The 21,028-nt window shown below is 43.1% G+C and overlaps 2 protein-coding genes and 1 pseudogene across 2 annotated transcripts; 2 read left to right on the top strand and 1 right to left on the bottom strand.

Moving 5' to 3' along the window:
- Window positions 1-1,946: 1,946 nt before the first annotated feature.
- On the bottom strand, window positions 1,947-3,467 carry LOC120677866 (annotated as a pseudogene).
- A 561-nt stretch (window positions 3,468-4,028) lies between these two features.
- Window positions 4,029-7,050, top strand: LOC120679221 (protein mago nashi homolog 2-like). The gene is made up of 3 exons (XM_039960761.1): window positions 4,029-4,353; window positions 4,469-4,645; window positions 6,768-7,050. The coding sequence occupies exons 1-3, from the start codon at window positions 4,123-4,125 to the stop codon at window positions 6,831-6,833; spliced, it is 474 nt and encodes a 157-aa protein (XP_039816695.1). The 5' UTR covers window positions 4,029-4,122; the 3' UTR covers window positions 6,834-7,050.
- Window positions 7,051-13,234: 6,184 nt separating this feature from the next.
- On the top strand, window positions 13,235-16,780 carry LOC120679226 (zinc finger CCCH domain-containing protein 56-like). Its single transcript, XM_039960765.1, has 3 exons — window positions 13,235-13,440; window positions 13,710-14,666; window positions 15,942-16,780. The coding sequence occupies exons 2-3, from the start codon at window positions 13,856-13,858 to the stop codon at window positions 16,223-16,225; spliced, it is 1,095 nt and encodes a 364-aa protein (XP_039816699.1). The 5' UTR covers window positions 13,235-13,440; window positions 13,710-13,855; the 3' UTR covers window positions 16,226-16,780.
- Window positions 16,781-21,028: the final 4,248 nt, after the last annotated feature.

Below are 21,028 nucleotides of genomic sequence, written 5' to 3'. Positions count from 1 at the left end.
ACATCACATGCAGGGGATATATCATAAAGAATAAAAATGTTTCCAAGAAAAACATAGTCCGTTGGGACTTTTGACACCACAGCCACAGGTGAAAGAGACAAAGGGTGTGTTTAGTTGGTGAAATTTGGAGTGTGTTAGTGCCAAATAACACACATGTTTGGCTCTCAAGTGTTATTTGGAGATTATTTGGGGTGTGTTACTAAGGCCCTGTTTAGTTTTTTTTACATGTAAACCCAAAATTTTTTTGCGTGGGAATCTTGCCAATTTGAAGTACTAAATGAAGTCTATTTACAAAACTTTTTGCACAAATGAGTTGTAAATCGCGAGACGAATCTAATGATGCTAATTAATCCATGATTAACTAATAATTAGCGGATGATTACGGTAGCATCACTGTTGCAAAATCATGGATTAAGTAGGCTCATTAGATTCGTCTCGCGATTTACAGCCCAACCATGCAAAAAATTTTGTAAATAGATTTCATTTAGTACTTCAAATTAGCAAAATTTCTTTTCACTTTTTTGCGTTTACGGCTTTTTTGCGTTTACGGGGTGGGAACTAAACAGGGCCTAAATAACACAGGGATCCAAACAGGGCCATTGGACATCAGGCAGGAGTTCAGTAAGGACTTGAAGGTTGAGCAATGAACCACTGCCAACATTTCAAGATTCAAAGGGAATATATATATAGAGAGAGAGATTCAAAGGGAACTCAACCGAATGAAACCAAACTGTAGCATGAAAACTGTCTGCTTGGCTGATGATGCCACAATGCAGTGAATAGATGTTTCAGAGAACGAACTAACAGAAGAAACTTGGCAAAATTCAGTCGCCGAGAGAAAAGGGGGCCTTGGAGCGAGGAATCAAGAAACTCACCGGTTTGGTTGCGGATCGCAGCACGGGTCCCCATCCTCGACGTTGGGGCTGCGACGACGGCGCCAAGATGATGAGACGAAGCCGCAGGAATTGGGACGGCATTATATGTAGAGGCGGCACGGCTGGCCGTGGTTGAGTGGCAAAAAGATCGCGGTGAAAAGATGCGCTGGTTCACACGAAGGAGCGCCACCTCCCCTTCGTTGGTGGGAAACGCTCGAACAGCCGGAGCTGAAGAGGCATCCGTTCGGGGGTTCGGTTCGCTTCGTGTTTTCTGTTCATATCGGGTTCCAAATTTGGTCGCTTGTAATGCTCGTTAAGTGGATGCATAAATATAGGCCAAAATAGTTCTGCTGCGGTTCCACACGGGCAGATATGTCACAATTTTATGACCAAATGCAAAAGTTACCGTACTTGTCGGTTCACATTCCTCCCTATTGTATTATTATTATTATTATTATTATTATTATTATTATTATTATTATTATTATTATTATTTTGGGCCAACAAACGGAGCCTCCACGTTCGCTCTCAAGGTCTAGAAATTTCCACGTTAATCGGAGAAAAATAGAAAAATAAAAAATTATCCGTCACTGCCATTATAATAAAAATTAGCCTAAAATACCCTTATGCCTAATTAAAAATCACCCATCAATGCCATTATGAAAAATTAAATATAAAATATCATTTAGCTATATATCAGTTATACTATTAATAAAAACTAATGTTAAACACAATCAATCAAAATAAGAATAATTATATGCATAATATTATTAAATCTCAACAAATTAAATTGTTATTATAGGTAGATCATATTTGAATTGTTTTAACCAACAATAAGACATAATTTACGCTAATGAACAGGGTGATATATGGTAAAAAATAGTATAATCTTTAAGTGAGAATACAATAACATGCAATTTTTTGAATTTTCAATACTACCCGCGCAAATGCGCGGGCTATACGCCTAGTTAAAAATAATTGGGCAAACAATCTCACATAATTATGATACCTAGTTTTTCAAACAAAAATAAAGGAACCACTAGAAAAACAATGCAGAGGAGCTCAAACCAATTGAACATAATTCAGAGATATGACCATGATGATATATAATCTGCATATGGTACATTATTATATGATAAAAATGTCCGGGCTGTAATCTGCATATGGTACCATGTTTAATGGCAATTTCACCTCGATAGAATAGCATGGACACGTATGAGTAGTTTGGAGCCCCAACTGACAATCTACGTACACAACCATACGGGAGAGACGTACAGTACAAGCAGGGGCTAATTCATTCCCTTCACGATGATATATTCACAACACAGGGTATTTGTATAACCCATCACCATGCTCAGGCTAGACATGAATTATAGACGCCAAGCAAATAAAGCACGGAACAATCCGTGTGGGCCTCATGCCGCGACAACAGGGTAGGATGCACAAGTAGCAACACCTGCAACATTTCGAGTCAGGTCAATATCGAAGGGCACCACATTCTGAAGACCACGTTCTCTGTTTTTGTAGTGAGGATAGGGAAGAGTATGTGGAATACTTACCGCACATGTTCTTGCCCATTTCCATCTTGAAGTAACCCTCGTCACCCCAGTCAGCGCCCCATGAGTTCGTGATGAGCCAGTAGGGGACACCATTTTCAACACCATAGCCAACAGCCAGAACAGCATGGTTCACATCCTAATTGACAAAAGAATTCATAATTTGAGGCCATAATAACTGGATAACCAGAAGTCTAACGTTATTGGATAGGAGCAATTGAAAGACAAACTCTAGATAAGCAAATCAAATGTTAACGTAGGTTGATGACACAAGGATATTGTAACTATACCATAGGAGTAGTTCCACAGTGGTCACTAGTGTAAACTCCGCTCTTGTACAGCCGGAAACCGTTGATCACCTCAAAGGCAACGCTAACAGGGCGAACCAGACCAACGGCATCCTTCAGTTCATCCTCAGCACCCTTACCACAACAACAGAAATAAGTATAAACTATTTGTTGATAACACTCGATTGAATTTATAGTGAGGCTAGGTTCTCCTCACCAGGGTTATGTTAACTGACTCCAAAACTTTGACTCCAACATTTGAAGCCTTGAAATGGCAGAGTCCATTTACACCCTTGTAAGGGTAAGATTCCTCAGTGTCAAGGCCACCATTGTATTTGATGTATTCAAAGGCCTGGGACGGAAGGCCTCCGTTGCATCCGAAATTGTTGTATGCACCAGCTGTTGCTCAGAAAGAGAGACGGGCTTGCCAGTTGCCTGGGTGTATGCAGCCTCAAGTGCACCAGTAGTGCTGGCAGAATAAGCATCAGAGGAATTTAATATTTTGTCTGCACAACCCCCTTTTCCTACTTTCAGAAAACATGCTAAGATGGGCAATTCTATGCCCGGCACAGAAGATAAGAAACGTGCATAAAGAATATGCAATAGAAAATGTAACAATGGCTAATGATAACTCGACCTGTGGAGGGGTAAGACAGCCCTCGGGCATTTGCTAAGAGAAGAGCTTCTTGCGCAAGTCGAGAAAACCCCTCAATGCTTAAGAAGTTTATCTTGTTTTCTAACTGCAGCATGACCATTCAAAAACGTCACCAAAAGCTAGCAATATAAATCCGCCATTGTGGTATCTCCTTGCAATATTGTTTTTTTTTGTAGTTTATAAGTAGACACTATAGTGTCTCAACATTCTATGAATTTTTTTTCCTACATAAGTTTTCTTTTTGCCTCTTTGTTTGTGAGGCATATATCTGATAAACAATGAGGCAAAAAGAAAACGATTGTAGGATTAGTGTATAAGTGCTAACACACACTTTCTTGGGATGGATACCTTTTCACCACGAAGCTGTGGTCCAATATCATTTATCATTGACTACTGTTTGGAACTGGATGTCAGTAAGAAAATCCAATGGCAAAAATGATATTTATTCAGCTTTAGAAATAGCAGAAGGGAAATAGAGACCACAATCAATCACAAAAAATACAAATTAACTCTATGAATAAAATACTTTATGTCATTCATAATCATATAGACCTCCAGCCTGAATTTGTTGTCACATAAATTGAACAAAGGAGGAATCAAACAAAGTAACCTTGGAAGTTTACAGAATAAATATAGAAATACGGGCAGGATTTGTTTTAATTTTTTTTCCGTCAGTTTTCAACCTTGCTCCACCAGGCCACCCCGCCCGCCCGCCTCCCCTCAACTGGCCACCGCCGCTGCCGAAATCAATGGCGACGGGCGGCGGCGGCGCTGCGGGCGACGGCGAGTTCTACCTTCGGTACTATGTGGGGCACAAGGGCAAGTTCGGGCACGAGTTCCTCGAGTTCGAGTTCCGCCCCGACGGCAAGCTCCGCTACGCCAACAACTCCAACTACAAGAACGACACCATGATCCGCAAGGAGGTCTTCGTCTCCCCCTCCGTCCTCCGCGAGGCCAGGAGGATCATCCAGGAGTCCGATGTGAGCCCTCACCTCTCTTGTTATCCTATCCTTGGGTACGATTCACCATCCCGTTCGGAATCTGTAGAGGAAAACCTAGCTAGGGTTTGCAGATTTGACTTGATTGCTTCCGCAGATTATGAAGGAGGACGACAGCAACTGGCCGGAGCCCGATCGCATCGGCAGGCAGGAGCTCGAGATCGTCATGGGCAACGAGCACATCTCCTTCACCACCTCCAAGATCGGCTCCCTCGTCGATGTCCAGTCCAGCAAGGACCCTGAGGGCCTCCGGATCTTCTACTACCTCGTCCAGGTTTGCCCTCAGCCCCCACATTTCTCCCACAGCTACCTACATTGTTTGTTCGGTGCGGCCCTCCACAATTTTGATGACTAACTGGCAATACTCACGCAAATTTGTTTGCTCCGAGATAAATTCTTGTGTACCTTCAACTATTGATAACTTGCAGAATTAGGACCTTTGTAGCATTGTAGCTTAGCCCAGCATTAGTGTTCATATTTGGCACAGTACAGACTTGGGAACCTTGTTATGGGCATTGGCATAGTGGTATTCCTTAATTGAACTGATTAGTTTCTGACCAACTAAGGTTAATTGCATGCTATTGGTATCAGGGTAAGCTCACATTTTGTTTTAATAATTAGTGACTTGTGAGCACAAAAAGAGCGCTTAAATCAAGTTTCAATAATTTTAGATACGCAATGAGTCCAACACTGTTATTTCTTTGGAGAAAAATGTTGTACCTTAAAGTCCTGATATAATAGAGTCTTGTACTAATGGAAGAAATCTCTGTAGAATGTAAATGTTGAACAAGAACAGAGTACTCCATCGCTATACAGCTCAGCAAGCTGTGCTCACTGCCTGAGAAAATATATCTACTATGCGAAGAGCCTTAGTTTTTCTTTTTACTCTCATGTTTCTTTTTGGAGTTTTAGGAGCAAATATGCCCTTTTTATCTTTCAGAATTTGTTGGTTTCAGGAAACTGAGTTGTTTGGACGACCTACAATGTTTCAAATGCTGTGTACCTCAGTGTCACTGTTTTGGTTGTTTTGTCAACATTTATTTTTTTCTGAGCTGGGGTGGGGGGCATGACTTGCCCATGCTCTATGATTGGTACTTTGATTCGTTGGTAGCATTGAGACAACTGTCATTATTGAGAAGCAATCTATCTGCTCTTTATTAAAATAAGCTGGATAATATCCCCCCAGTTTCACTACGTTGAATCGTAATGTCGTATAAGTTTGATGCAGGGGAAAAGATAGACACTGGTTTCATGCTTTTTCTAGTACCTATTGTCCTTCAGAAACTTAACCACTTCACCATTCCTGGCCTAACAATCCACTTAGATGTCTGAGCAAAATTATTGTGTCTGTAGAGTAGATACATGATTTCTTGTTCTTTGAAGTTTACTCGAGATACTCTGATTTTGATACTCTAGACTTGTTGAGCTATTACAGTCGAGCATTGTTTGCATTTCAGTACTATCTTCAGGAAATAGTTCTAGGTTGGGTATACAGCAACTGGGTTTGTTTGCTTTTTATCTGAATTTTTCCTGTGAGTTAGGTAGCGATTTTTTTTAAAAATAATTATGTCTCTGTTGATGGTTGTGCTATGTTCTTCACCGGTCGTGCGCATGTGTTTTATATTTCAATTTAACGCCTCCTTAGGAAATGATGTGATGCCCCTCTGTTGCAACTGTGATTATGTGAGTGCAACCTTAAACTTTTTGTGATTTTTTTAGTGAGCAATTTCATGGTTGACTGCATGATAATTTCTGGATCATAGTTGTCAGTTCACATCATTGTAGAGCTGATGTATATGCCGTTTTGTTGAAATTCAGTCAGATGCTATTATTTTTACACTGCAGACCTGTCTGAACTCATAATAGCTGAAGCATTATTTGCATTTCAATACTTGTTTTTGGAGTAATTAGGTTGGATAAACAGACAGTTACTTGGTTTGTTGTATCTGAAATTGGTGGTAAGCGTTTGTTTTAAAAAAAATTGGTGGTAAGCCAGTAAGATATGTAACTGACTTTAGAACTTTGAGATGGGTACAAAGATGAATATTTTTTATGTCTATGTTGGTCATGGTATGTTGCTCACTGTTGTGTGCATTTTTAATTTCACTACTCCTATGGTGTAGATTTGATTATCCTTAAACTTTTGTTGGGTTAGCTTAGTGAATCATTTTCATGTTTGACTACATTATAAGTTCTGGATCATCACCATCGGCTTGTAGTCTTAATGTTGTCCAGAGCATGCAATGTTCTGGATATGTTAGCTACTCCTGACTGTTTGGTTTAAATTTATATGAAAACTTGGTAGTTCTTCAAGAAAAAAATGCCTTGTTATTTTGTTGTGCTCTGTAAATGAGATGTATTCCTAACTTGTTCCCTCCCAATGTTTTTGGCTGCAGGATCTGAAGTGTTTTGTGTTTTCGCTCATCAACCTCCACTTCAAGATCAAACCAATTCAGTCCTAAGCTCCATTCCATGCTGTTCCGTAACTGTGTTATGAAACTGCGAGTGTTTAAGAGAGAACCCTGTACCATGCAAGATCCTATTTAGTTTGTGATGATGCACTCGGGTTGTGTGGAGCATTGGGTGGAAGTGGAACTTTGAGTTTGCCTGAGATTGCTGTTTGGATGTGCAAACTGCGACTGCGAGTAATGATATTTATGCTTCTTTCCTTGTTTCCTATTCGGTGGAGTTTTATTTTTTTTAGATTAAGATGGAGTTTTACGGTTAGCCCGTCAATGTTAAGGTCGTTTGGCACACTAGTCTTTTCTGTCGTTTGTGCTGAACCTCCTTTTGACATATATATTATCAGTGCTCTGCCGAAGTTGGCACCAGCACAGTAACTGGTTCCCTGTGGTGATCCAAGTGCAGCCAATTGCCATCACAGGGTAACTGGATTCATCAGCGATAGTGCAAGTAACCTTTGGTTTTGTAAAGCAGCTGAAGTGTGTGTGTGTGGCTCTGGACCTGTCAATCTGATGCGCCTTGTCTGCTTACCATGGGTGGCATCTCTTCCCCTTCCTCTTCCCAGGAGTAGTACAGCGCACTGTTTAGGTAGCCTGCTTGCTTTGTTTCTTATTATAAGCGTGCGTTCGCTGCTACAGGACCTCGGAAGCGCACACGAAAATCAGCTGATTCCCTCTTTTCCTTGCTCTGGCATCCTTGGTATTCACTTCCCCCGTTACGTGCTTGTTCTACTGCATATGAATGCTTGGTCTACTCCCTTGCTCTACTATCATTTCCTCTTATTTTCCTCTTTTAGGACAGCGGTGTGCGAGGAAAATACAGAAGGAGAAGGGTTTGCTTTCACACATACATATGAAAGCAAAAGTTAGTGTTTTTTATACGTTGAACAAAAAGTTAAAATGAAAGATAAAGAAAAAAAACTATGATATTGAGAAAAAACAAAAACTTATGGAAGGGAAGAAGCATGGGCGATGGAATATGGAAGGGAAGCAGCTGCCGGAAGAGATGGGCCGCAGCTAAGGGTGGTAATGGACCATGGTTCTAACATTTTCTTCACAATCCAACTTGATTTTTAATATTTTTAGCTCAAAATTGTATATGATTAGAGTCCAATCCTTTTAAAGCTCTTAGATTATCTATGAAAAAAAGTTAAATCCCTTTTATCACCTCTAGCTGCAACTGCAATCCTGAGGAAGTGACAGGACCTATCAAACATAGCTCATATTGCAGGTGGGTCGGGTTCTAAAACGAGCACACCAACCCGCCCCGCAAAAACAGCTATTGTGGCTGATGCGGCCCAGCTGCAAAATTTTTGTGACCCAATGTTGAACAGTCTGATGAAGCCCGTGGACAAAAGAATAAAGCCCGCAAGGCCCGCAAAGAACCCGCAGCCACATAACCTAGCTAGCCACCGCCGCCGCACCCGCAAAGGCTCCTGCTCCTCTCATGCCTCGCGTAACCTAGCCCACCGCCGCCGCCCGCCCGCGCCGCAATCCCATCGCAGACCCACGCTCCTCTGTCGCGGCACCGCTCCTCCACGGCCCCTTCGCCGCCGCGCCTCTCCCAGTGTGTGGGCGTGGCAATGTGGCATCCTCGAACAAGAAGCTCGGCAGCTCGCCCTCGGATCTAGGGAAGGGCGAAGGTGCTGCTCGCGCTCGACGGCTTGAGCGCCGGAGTGCTACACCAAGAAAGCCTAGCTGCACGCTGTGTGGGCGTGGCCGGGGGCCGTCGGGTGAAGCTCGCACCGGCCACTTCTCCAATGCCGTCAAGTTGCGCCAGATGGAGGCGGTAGATGGAGCCGACCTGTTCAGCTGGCATTCCTCCACGGTGGTGCTGGAGGATAGGGAGGAGGAGGAGGGCCCCTTCGACGAATTGGACCATGCTGTTCGACCGGGTGGTGCTGGATTGGATTAGCAACTGGGATCGCAAATAGGAGGGCGAGTTCACCCAACTCAGATTCCACTTCAGCCAACTCGACCTCACCAAGAAGTCTAAGCAGTTCCTTAAATTTTTAGCTGCATAAATCCTTTGCTGTTTTCCCTGACGATTAGTCAATGTTTAGTTGATTACTTCTTGCAATATTACTTCTTGCACAATATTAATTTTTGGGAATTGTGCTTCGGGCTGTAGGATAGAAATGCTTGTACTCACCATAGAGATGTTTACAGGTTCTGAAGAAACAATCTTGTCTTAGGTGCACGTGTGATTTTGGATAATCAGGTCTTACCTTTGCTTCTTGATACAATTATGAAAGAGAGGATAACACCTGGATTCAGGGTGCTGTGGGTTGAATCCTACTACATAAAATATTTTTGTTGTTATCAATAATTCAGAATGCTGGATCTGGATGTTTGATTCCAGCTCTACTTGAGATACTATATAGCAGATTACCAATTGTTCTCATGGAGTCCTAGTTGATGTTTAGTGTTCATGATTGCTTTAACATTTCTAGTTTATGCTTGTTCTGCTAGTACTGTTGAGATACTTGCATGTGTCAGCAACATCGTGCTTTTCTGTTATTAGTTTTGTCACTGTTGGGTTTAGATCTTGATCATTGGTAGCCTGATTGAAAATGCTAGACTACATGAGGCTGTGCCAAGAGAGCGGGATCCTTTAACTGTAGCAGTAAGCAGCGTGTCAAGAATACAGTCATTGTTGAGACGAAATCCCCCAGTAAGGAAGCAGATTGTGATCACACCATTACTGAAAAGGCGGCTATTGTCACCGAGGGTGGGCCACTATGGAGCAAAGTACTTGAGGTCCCCTCCTGCAATCAGTGAGGGATCAGTACCACTCGATGATGCAGAAATATTGACTACTGGTGTTCTTTAGCAATCAGGTCAGATTTGACTTCAGATGTGTTACTTTTTAGATGTTTGTTATCTTATATAATTTCAGATGTGTTACTTTTCTGAGTATGTTTGCTTCATGGTGTCCTGATTAGTACTTGCATATTTTTGGTGTAGATGCACCTAGATCAACTAGAAAGCGCAAACTTAGATCTTCTGTTTGGAAAGAGTTTGAGCCAATTTATCAAGGAAATTTAATTGTGCAAGCTAAATGCATTCACTGCTTGGATATATTTGTTGCTAATAGAGAGAATGGTAGAAGCGCTTGTCGTAGGCACTTGGAAGTATGCAAGGAGCGAGCTAAAATGAATCAAATGGTTGAGACTTTGAGGATAGATTCTTTGTCCCCCGATGCACGTGCTTTGAAAAACCGGAAGTTTGAATAAGAAGTGTCACGGGAAGCAATGGTTAATTTTATAGTATTGCAGGAGTTACCTTTCAGCTTAGTTGAGCATGCATCGTTTCAGAGATTCATTGCTACTTTAAACCCATGGTTTACCATTGTTTCTAGAACAACGGTCGTTGAGGATGTCATAAAGTCATATGAGAATCGAAGGTCATCACTTAGGGAGACTATCAGGGACTCAGATTCAAGGGTTTGCTTTACAGCTGATCTATGGACTTCGAAACAAAACCTTCGCTACCTTTGTGTTACTTGCCACTTTATTAACAAGGATTGGAAACTACAAAAAAGAATAATTAGTTTCAATCTTGTAGCTTCACCTCATGATGGTCTTACAATGTTTACTGCATTGTTGAAGTGTTTAAAGGATTGGCATTTGGAACATAAGGTTTTCAGTATTACTTTGGACAATGCAAAGAACAATAATAAGATGGTTGGTTATTTGAGGACAAATATTTCAGAAAGGCATTTGCTTCTTGGAAATGGAGGTCTGCTTCACATGCGTTGCGGAGCCCATGTTTTGAACCTCATTGTCAAAGAAGGATTCAAGATAATTGATACCGCTACTACTCACATTAGAGAGAGTGTCAAGTACATTCGTAGTTCTCAAGCTCGTAGGCAAAGAAGGCCCCTGTTGTTCTAGATCCTAGATTCAAGTTCAACTTTATAGCCTTTCGCTTGGAGGCAGGATTTGGCAACAAAGGTCCCTCATACGTTGCAAAAGTGAAGTCAACATTGGAGGATTTATTTGTTGCATATTCATCACAAACACCTGATTCAAAGCAACAACTTTCAGCCACAATCAAATGATGAGGTTATTGATGAAAATGACCCCTGGGCAGACTGGGAGCAACACCTTACAACACAAAAAAGAGTGCAGAGAAAAATGAGCTAGAAATATATTTGCAAGATGATCTTTTTCCTCGGCAAAAGGACTTGGACATTCTGCAATGGTGGATGATGCACTCTACTAAATACCCTATACTTTCGCGTATGGCAAGAGATTTATTTGCAGCACCTGCATCATCAATAGCGTCAGAGTCTGCATTCTCTACTAGTGGGAGAGTTATTAGCGACTATAGAAGCCGGTTGACAAGCAAGAATGTAGAAGCATTAATTTGCCTTCAGGACTGGTTGAGAGCAGAAGGTAACCTTTTGCTAACTGTTTTTATAACATGCTTGATCAAGACTGCAATTCTAAAATATATGTTCAAGATTGTTCACCTCTTCGTCTTATTTCAGGCCATACCAACTTCAAGATTGCAGAAGATGATATCAGTGATGATGGGGTCAGTTAGATTAAAAGCTAACATGTATTTTTCTTCCTGAATCATACTCTTGTCATTTACTTTTTCTTTCAAGAAGCATTACAGATTTACTTATGATTACTCTTAGGAATAGAATCAGCTGATTAGTACTCCATATGGACAATGATGGGAACACTGTGCATGCAGCTTAAAAGTTTTCATGCTACCAGCTGATTCTAGCTCAAGATAGCATCTCAATTTTCTACTATCTTTGTTCTGATGCATTTCCTACATGCTTGTAGATAACAGTAGGAGCTCTGAACTCTGATAAGAGCTTGTTTATAATGTCTATTCTTCCATTTTTGTTCACTATTTTTTTTTTAAAACAGAGCTCTGAACTCTGAATAACAATGCAGTTGTAATCAGACTTTTGCTTTTTCCTTTTTAACTTACCAGATTTGAAGAAAGAATGGAGGAGAGCTTGGAGTATGAAGATTCATAATTTTACTTGTTGCCATTGTTAGTGTCGAAAGAATCAGATTATAAGCTTTTATCAAGATCATTATCCCGGATTTGATTAGTATTCAGAAAGTCTATGACATATAAGTGTTGAGCTGTTGGTGTTTATCTCAGTCACTATAATCTATATATGTTTGGTATTATGCTATTGGTGAGCCATTGATCGATTCGTCTCAGCACTGCAGTGGTCTCTATTCACAGTATTACTATCGTTTTTATTGTATTTGTTTTAACCACCGTGCTATACAAGTGCTTGCTTATAGCAGCATGCAAGCGTCCTGCTTGCCTGCAGCAGCATGCAAGCAAGCGCCGTGCTTGCCTCTAGCAGCATGCGAGAAGGGATGCGTGTGGAACGCGGGCTTTGCGGGTCTGCTGCAAAGCCCACAAATTTTTGTTGTCCACTAAATATGAGTTTGCGGTCAGCCGCATAACTGCAAAATTAATTAGCGACACAGCATGTGGGTTTGCGGCTACCCACAACCCGCCCCGCCTGCACTTTGAAACATAGCCCATGCTGCTGGCAGCGGGAATGGATTGTTTTCACGAGGAAGAGACAATTCACGAGGAAAAGACAAGGCCCATAGGAATATAGGCCTAACTTAAGACGGGGAACCATCGAATTGTGTTGCTACAAAAGCAGGATGACCGACTTTACCCCCATCTTCTTTATCATTGAGCAGTTATTTAGGGACCTTAATTGGTGATCCGGGTTGTTTCCTCTTGACGATGAAGTTTAACCTTCATTGTCTTATTGGCCGATCTTGACCTCTGTTTGGGTCATATCTAGTATTTAGAGTATGCCCCAACTTGATACTGCAGGCGCAACCCACATCGAAACAGTGTTTTACCTCTATATGTTCAGTCAACTGCTACACCTCAACGCATTTCATAAAGAACCAGCTAGCTCTGAGTTCGGTCGGTATTTCGCCCCTAACTCCAATTCATCCGCTCATGAAAAGCTCGGCTAACTCTCATGTCTCATAGTTGTTGGTGCACCGACCCGACCGGCTAGCAAGCCGGCGCCGGCGCACAGCCACGGGGTAAGGGTTCGTCGAAGAATTTTTTTTTGAAAAGCTGGGCTTCGAAGAAATGGCCCAACAAGCGAACCCTAAGCCCAGTTCCGGCTCCTAGGAGATCTTGCCTGCCCCCCAAGTCCCCAACCCGTCCCCCGACCGACCCTGACGGCCGCGCCTGCTCCTGCCCGCCTCTCCCCGCCGGCCGCACGGCTCCGCCTCCGCCATCAGCCCGTCGCCCGCGCGCCCGCCGCCGCCCTGCGCTCCGCTCCCTCCGGCCGGCCGCCGCCCTGCGCGCCGCTGCCTCCCGTGCCTGCGCCTTGCGCGGCCGGCGGCTCCACCCGCCGCCCTGCGCTCCGCTCCCTCCGGCCGGCCGCCGCCCTGCGCGCCGCTGCCTCCCGTGCCTGCGCCTTGCGCGGCCGGCGGCTCCACCCGCCGCCCTGCGCGCCGCGCGGCTACGGCTTGCGGCCTGCGGGCGCGTCTGTTAGCTTGGTCCAGCCTGCGCCTTGCTGCTGCCGCCCGTCACCTCCCGCCGTCGTCGCCCACTGCAGCTCTCCGCCCATCGCTACTGATTGGTAGTGCTACTCTTTCTCTTTGCTCCAATTGCAATCAGTGGACTAGGGGAATTAGTGATTATTTGATGAGTTGGTGTGTGTTGCGTGAAAGTTTAGTTATGAGCTTTTCCGGAATCATGAAGCCAAGGCAAAGAAGACCTTTTTAATTATTTTATTGAATTGAACTCTGTTTTAGTCATGATTAATATGCTTTAATTATTGTAATCATGAAGAACGGAAACATTGCTCTGTTACAAAACTAATATTTTGAAATTTGAATTTTTGGCTAGGCCTACCCTAGTTTCAATTCCTGGGTCCACCATCCTCCGCCGATCCATGGTCCGACTAGGTTCTTCTCCGCCCTTTCCAAGTGGACGTGCGTGAGTCGAAGGGTAGAGTTTGGGCCCCAAAGTTTGGAGGGACGACAGTTGCTGGGATGGATTACACCAACGCCATCCACATCATCCCGGATGCTGCAGGCCCCGACGCCTGGGCCAACGCGGCGCCGTCGGCTGGTGGGGACTCCGCCATCTGGGCTACCGAGGACGACTACCGCCAGTGGAGCAATGACCCCAGCTACAGTGACCGTAACCCCTCCTCGCGGGCGGGGAGCGAGCAGCCACCGCCAGGCAAGAAGTCGCGGGGTGGGGCCGGGGCTGGGGGCGGTGGCGGAGGAGGAGGCGGCGATGGCGGGGGCAGCATCAGCACAAGCAAGTCCCGTGCCATCGGCAAGGTGTTCTTCAAGACCAAGCTCTGCTGCAAGTTCCGAGCCGGGACCTGCCCCTACATCACCAACTGCAACTTCGCGCACGGCATGGAGGAGCTCCGCAAGCCGCCGCCAAACTGGCAGGAGATCGTTGCTGTGCATGAGGAGGCCACGGAGCAGCGGGAGGAGCACCAGATCCCCATCATGACCTCCGGCAGCGTCGTGGTTGGGGACGGTGGTGGAAGTGGCTCGCAGGGGGGCAGGGCATACAAGGGCCGCCACTGCAAGAAGTTCTACACTGAGGAGGGTTGCCCCTATGGCGACGCTTGCACATTCCTGCATGATGAGCAGTCCAAGGCGCGGGAGAGCATGGCCATCAGTCTCTCGCCCACGGTTGGCAGTGGGGGATACAATGCTACCTCTGCCACTGGGGGAATGGTGCCGAAGCCGTCCAATTGGAAGACGAGGATCTGTAACAAGTGGGAGATGACTGGATACTGCCCTTTCGGGAGCAAGTGCCACTTTGCTCATGGAGCAGCTGGTGAGTCTCGGGTTTCATTTTCATATGCGCCTTTAATAGTTTGTTATACTTCCTGCTTCATCCATATAGGGTCTAATGTATTCAGTTATGATTCAACCTGTGCCAAAACTGAATATGCCCACTCTTTGTATCTTTCAAGCAGTTTGTGAATGATGCATCGTTATATACTTATATTCTTGTTGGAATTTGAAACATTGGAGTCTATAATGTTAGCCATCTCCATTTCATCCATAACCCTGTTTAGGATCCTAGGTTTGATAGGTTGCAATGTTAGCCATCTCCATTTCATGATTAGCAACAATATACAGTAGTACAACTTTGAAATTTGTTTTATCGGAATATTTTTCTGTCTTGTGTCATGGGAAGTTCATGGTTTGGTTTTCAATACAATTGTAAGTTACTAGAAGAAATCTTTTGGTGTTATAAGATATTTATAGTTTATGAAGTAAACGATGCTGGCACATGTGGTTTTTTATAGATCATACTCTGATTTGAACTACTTTTTCTCAGCCATTTATGATTGGAACATGGAAATGTAGCTACGCTTTTCATATGCTAGTGAATTTCTAGAAGAAATCTATTGGGCCTATGAGATGTTTAGGATTTATTAGTAAACCTTTCTGGTAGGTGTAGACAAGTAGTGTCTTCTCCAGTTCCGATGAGGTTTGAAATGTTTTCAAGCTTTGTGATTCCTTATTGAGGCTTATCATTCTTCAGAATATAGCTCTCTACTTTTGTCTCTTCAAATAATGAGTTACATTATGTTGAGTTGGGTGCTAGCATGGAAAAAAAAAACTTTCCAATGAAGCTTTTTACTACTCGAAATAGCGTGACTTGGTATTTCAAGTTGTAATTTAACATGACCATTTCATATATCGTGCCAAGTTTTCATCTTAGATTCAGTCAATGAGCAGTTGGGTGTTGTTCAGAGAATGTTACGTGCCCGCATACCTCTGTTTTTGATGGTTTGTGTTTGTGCTGCCTGAGGATCAGCTACAGACATCTGAATTTCTGTTGCAGTCTTTATCTTGCACTACCTTAGGATCAGCTATGGATATCTGATATTTCTGTTGCAGTCATTATCTTGCATAACATTTCCATTTAATGTATATGGCTGAGGTGACCATTTGTTAGAAAGAGACTATTGTTTATTGCAATAATGAAATTACAGTCAGGTGCCTGACTGGTGCTTGGATCATGTGCTTACTCTCTTATTTGTATACCCCCAAGTTCTTGATGTAATTTTCTTTTAACATGCTGCGTCTATAATTGCAGAACTTCACAAGTATGGTGGGGGACTTGTCGACATAGACAGCAGGGATGCCGCGTCCACTCCCGACTCAAAGCAAGCTGGTGCTTCTGCAAAAGCTCCTGCAGATTCTGCTGCTGCATCCACCGCGATGCCCCCTCACGCAGACGTGTACCATCTAGGCATCCAGTCGCAGCGTTCCACCATCGTCAGCCAGAGGTCTGGGCACGTGCAAAGGCCCATTCAGAAGTGGAAGGGTCCTGACAAGATCAGCAGGATCTATGGTGATTGGATAGACGAGAATGAGTAGGAAGGCAAGCCCTCGCTTAGTACCTGGCTGCCTTCACCTCGGCTGGTGCAAGCCGCTTACAAGTTGTAGATGGCACTGCAAAACCTGGTCCCAGAAGGACGTGCGGTGTTGGTATGATTGTTATGTTGCTGCAGGTCCTGTTGTCTCTGTTGTATGCATGCTTAAGAGAAGATCAACTCTAAGACCCATATTGGGAAGGAAAACTGCAAGAACATAGCATGGTTACTGGTTGTGTTGTTTTCTTAGTTGAACTCAGAAGTCTCATTCCTATGCTTGTGCAATCTGTGTGCTGGAAGTCATGGACTCATGGATGGTGCATCCTGGAAGTTACTGGTTCATATTATTGGGCTGCCAGCGCCTAACTCTTTGGGCTATTGGTCTGAGTTTCAAGATCCAGCAGCACATCCAGGTTTTGCTGCAAGATGACTTGGATGCTGGCTGATGCTTCATGATAAACCCAAGATACTTTCCTAAAAAGATGTACCATAAACTAGAGATAATCTTTTTGTACATATGACGTCTTAGTTAAGTGTTGCCCATATCTACAAAACATAATCGATGATCTGTTCGGTCGGAGGAATGTTGCAAACATTTTTCCTTTGCGTATTAGAATCTTTCACTATTATAGAACATGCTTTGATCACGTCTTTTGTCCCGGCTGCTTTGTCCCGGGCCCAACGGCTAGCCGGGCCAGCGTGGGGGGCAGGGGAGGCCCCCCTTTTGTTCCGGTTGGTGGCTTCAATCGGGACAAAAGGCCCCGCGACCCTTTTGTCCCGGATGGATCCACCAACCGGGACAAAAAAGAGGCCTTTGGCCTTGGTGGTTTCAACTGGGACAAAACTCCTTGGCTCCCTTATCCCCTTCCCTCTCCCTCCATCCCAGCCATTCAGCTCACTTGTTCTTGCTGTGCTAGGCTCGGGAGAGTGGAGTTCTTGCTCATTTCTTCACCACATTTGTGAAGATCGTTGATTCCTCCGTCCATCCATCGGCGCTAAAGGTTTGGGGCTTGTTTCTCTCTTCTTCCATTGCTTGTGTAGCTTATTTCATACTTTAGAAATAGAGAAAATATATATCTCATTTCTTGGATATTTAGATTGTATATGTAGGTGTGATTTACTTATTTTAATTGATCCAAAGGAGTGTAGTATACTTATTTTAGTTGATCCAAAGTGTTGATGTGATTTTACTCGTATAAATGGCTATATATTATAAATGAGTGTAGTATATTTTCTTTTAGATTTAAATGAGTATGTGGATAGTAGAAATTTTTAGAATGAGTGTAGACACTTCATGTGATTTACCTGTATATATGACCATATTGTGGATAGTTGATTTTTGTATTAATGAATGAATTAAATAGAATTTTTTGTATTATGAATGGATTATTTTGACATTCTAGTGATGTATTTATTCAGACTCACATTGAAACTATCTAGAAGCTTAAAAATCTTTATTTCGAAACAAGTATACGTCGTTAATCTCTATCCAACGGTGTTGGCACTATATTTCGGTGATATACGATGCGCTATAAGGACGTCGCCAATGGACTGGCCGCAACACCAGCACTTTCGTTTGATACGCACGCAGCATTTGGCGCAGTTAGCGTGGCCGTTGTTGCACTGAGAGCATATCAACGAGCATGCTGCCTGTGCCAAGTGCTGCGTTCCTATCAACCGTAAATATTGGTGTTGCGACTGGCCTATTGGTGACATCCTTGTACCGCATTGTGTCCCCCCCGAAAGACAGTGTCATCACCGCAGGGTCGAGGTTACCGACATATACATTTTTCGAAATAATTTTTTTTTTCTTCTAGATGGTTTTTGGATATTGAAAAGAGTGATCGCCTGAATCTGAAGGGTGTCAAGTTATAGAGATTTATTTCAAATAATTTATTCAAGTTATTCTGAATGAGAGTTAATGTGATTTTGCAAGTGTGAAATGTAAATGACATGGTTACTTTGTTAGTTAAGCAATGTTTTTTTACATGTATATTTGTTATCACCAAATGTGAACTGTAAACGAATTAGTGTTGTTATTGGGTCATTAGTCACATCGTGTCTGCAATGTCGCAACTTTTTCTAGACCCTTCATTATGTAGATAGGGTGAGGCCCAGATCGATGAAGAATAAGGGTTTAGGCAGAGCCGCGACATTGCACGGGACACAATGATGACTAATGACTCAATAGCAAATCTAATTTATTTACATTTCAGACTTGGTAGTACCAAGTATACACTTTAATTGTAACTGTGAGAGCAATTATTGTTTTATTGTAATTGTAACTGTTAGAGTAATTAATGATGTATATGTTTTCATGGTAATTGTAAGAGTATATTTTCTTGTTAATGAGGATCTAATGAGCTTTAAGTAATATTTACTTTTTAGAAATGACTTTGTAACATGATGTCTTTGAGCGTCGTGGGTCCGCTTGGGCGGCAGTACGCAATCAATTGAAGCGCATTGGATATTCCCTTAAGTTCCGTCCTGAAGAGCGTGTTGGTCTTGTGAGCGTTCGTATTCGTCGTTGGATTAAGAAAGCGTTTTACTACTTTACAATTTCAAAAGCAGATTGTAAATTTCAGCGTGAGTTTAATGTCGAGTTGCACGGTACGGATGATGATCACGAGTTGATGGCTCGATATAATGCTAGACGTGAAGAGTCAGGGTTGGCAGAATTTGACCGTAACGTATCGAGACTTCGGGAGGCGCTTAAGAAGACACTGGTTGATAGGTCCCCTGAGTAGAATGTATCATCCTGTATTTTAATTTGTACTATTTACTTTGTCAAGTTCTGTAATGGATTAGTATTTTTTTTAAATAATCATGATTTATGGTGAAGTAATTATCTACATTGTATGATGGATATTGCAGATTTTTTATTATTCATGTTTTGTTGCATTTAATTTAATTTATTCAATATGTGTAAAGAATTCAAATCGATTCCTTTAAAATGCAGATGGACCGGCAATGGATGTACAATGCTGACCGACGTTCTAACGAATTCATTGAAGGCCTGTATTATTTTTTGGCTATGGCTGAGGCAAACAAGCAGAATGGTTTTATGTGCTGCTCGTGCATTAATTGCAAGAATAACAAGGATTACTCCTCTTCAAGAATCCTACACAGCCACATTTTCGCAAATGGTTTCATGGAGAAGTATGTTTGTTGGACGAAGCACGGAGAGAAGGGGGTTACCATGGAAGACAATGAAGAAGAAGATTTTGACGACCACTTTTCCGGGAATGCTGGATTCGGTACACTTGATGATGATATTCCGATGGAAGAGCCCGAAGCAGATGTAGCAGAAGATGATCCCGGCAACGATCTGGGGCAGGCACTGCACAATGTGCGGGCAGACTGTGAGAGTGAAAAGGAGAGATTGAAGTTCCAGAAGATGTTAGAGGACCACCGGAAGTTGTTGTACTCAGGCTACAAAGATGGATTGAAGAAGCTTGGCACCACCCTGGAGTTGCTGCAATGGAAGGCGACAAATGGTGTATCCGACAAGGGATTTGGTGAATTACTGAAACTTGTTAAAAAAAATGCTTCCTAAGGACAACGAATTGCCTACCACAACGTATGAAGCAAACAATTTGTTTGCCCTCTAGGATTGAAAGTGCAGAAGATACATGCATGCCCCAACGACTGCATCCTCTACCGAGGCAAGTACGAGAATTTGGATGCATGCCCCGTATGCAGTGCATTGCGTTACAAGATCAGAAAAGATGATCCTGGCGATGTCGAGGGGGAGCGTCCCCGGAAGAGAGTTCCTGCCAAGGTCATGTGGTACTCGCCTATATTACCACGGTTGAAGCGTCTGTTTAGGAATAAAGATAGTACTAAGTTGATGCGATGGCACAAAGAGGAACACAAGCAAGACTCTATGTTGAGACACCCCGCTGATGGGTCATAGTGGAGAAAAATAGATAGAACCTACCCTAAATTTGAAGTGGATGCGAGAAATATAAGGTTCGGTTTGAGTACGGATGGTATGAATCCTTTTGGTGAGATGAGCAGTGGTCAAAGCACTTGGCCTGTGACTCTTTACATGTACAATCTTCCACCTTGGCTCTGCATGAAATGAAAGTTCATCATAATGTCAGTGCTTATCCCGGGCCCAAAGCTGCCCGGAAATGACATTGATGTGTACCTAAGACCATTGGTCGAAGAACTATTATTGCTCTAGCGCGATGAAAGTGTACAGATGTGGGATGAACACAAACAGGAAGACTTCAACCTACGAGTATTGCTGTTCGTAGCGATCAATGACTGGCCTGCTCTTAGTAACTTGTCAGGACATTCGAACAAGGGATATAGAGTATGCACACACTGTTTAGATGATACCGATAATATATGGTTGACTCACTGTAAGAAGGTTGTATACATGGGTCATCGTCGGTTTCTTCTCATCAGGCATCCGGTTCGAAAGAAGGGCAAGCATTTCAAAGGACAAGCGGACCACCGAACAAAGCCGATGCACCGTAGTGGCAAGGACGTCTTTGACATGGAAAAAGATCTAGAAGTTGTTTTTGGAAAGGGACCTGGTAGCCAACCTGTTCCGAACGAAAACGGAATTGCGCCTATGTGGAAGAAGAAGTCTATTTTTTGGGAGCTACCATATTGGGAAGTCTTAAATGTTCGTCATGCAATTGACGTGATGCACCTCACGAAGAATCTTTGCATCAACCTGATAGCATTCTTGGGAGTTTACGGAAAGACAAAAGATACACTAGAAGCATGTCAAGAATTGCAACGTATGGAAGAACAAGATGCCTTATATCCACAACAGCGAGATAATGGACGA

This window comes from Panicum virgatum, chromosome 6N (assembly GCF_016808335.1).
Source record: "Panicum virgatum strain AP13 chromosome 6N, P.virgatum_v5, whole genome shotgun sequence".
Lineage (NCBI taxonomy): Eukaryota > Viridiplantae > Streptophyta > Magnoliopsida > Poales > Poaceae > Panicum > Panicum virgatum.
The sequence above is the reverse complement of the archived record's forward strand: the minus strand, read 5'-3'. Positions and strand labels throughout refer to the sequence as shown.

What these genes read in the sequence shown, in the direction of transcription:
- LOC120679221 (XM_039960761.1), top strand. Translation starts at nt 4,123, where the DNA reads ATGGCGACGGGCGGCGGCGGCGCTGCGGGCGACGGCGAGTTCTACCTT. An exon ending in GGATCATCCAGGAGTCCGAT is followed by an intron (nt 4,354 to 4,468) that starts GTGAGCCCTCAC and finishes TTGCTTCCGCAG; the next exon opens with ATTATGAAGGAGGACGACAG. An exon ending in TCTTCTACTACCTCGTCCAG is followed by an intron (nt 4,646 to 6,767) that starts GTTTGCCCTCAG and finishes TTTTGGCTGCAG; the next exon opens with GATCTGAAGTGTTTTGTGTT.
- LOC120679226 (XM_039960765.1), top strand. Translation starts at nt 13,856, where the DNA reads ATGGATTACACCAACGCCATCCACATCATCCCGGATGCTGCAGGCCCC. An exon ending in CTTTGCTCATGGAGCAGCTG is followed by an intron (nt 14,667 to 15,941) that starts GTGAGTCTCGGG and finishes CTATAATTGCAG; the next exon opens with AACTTCACAAGTATGGTGGG.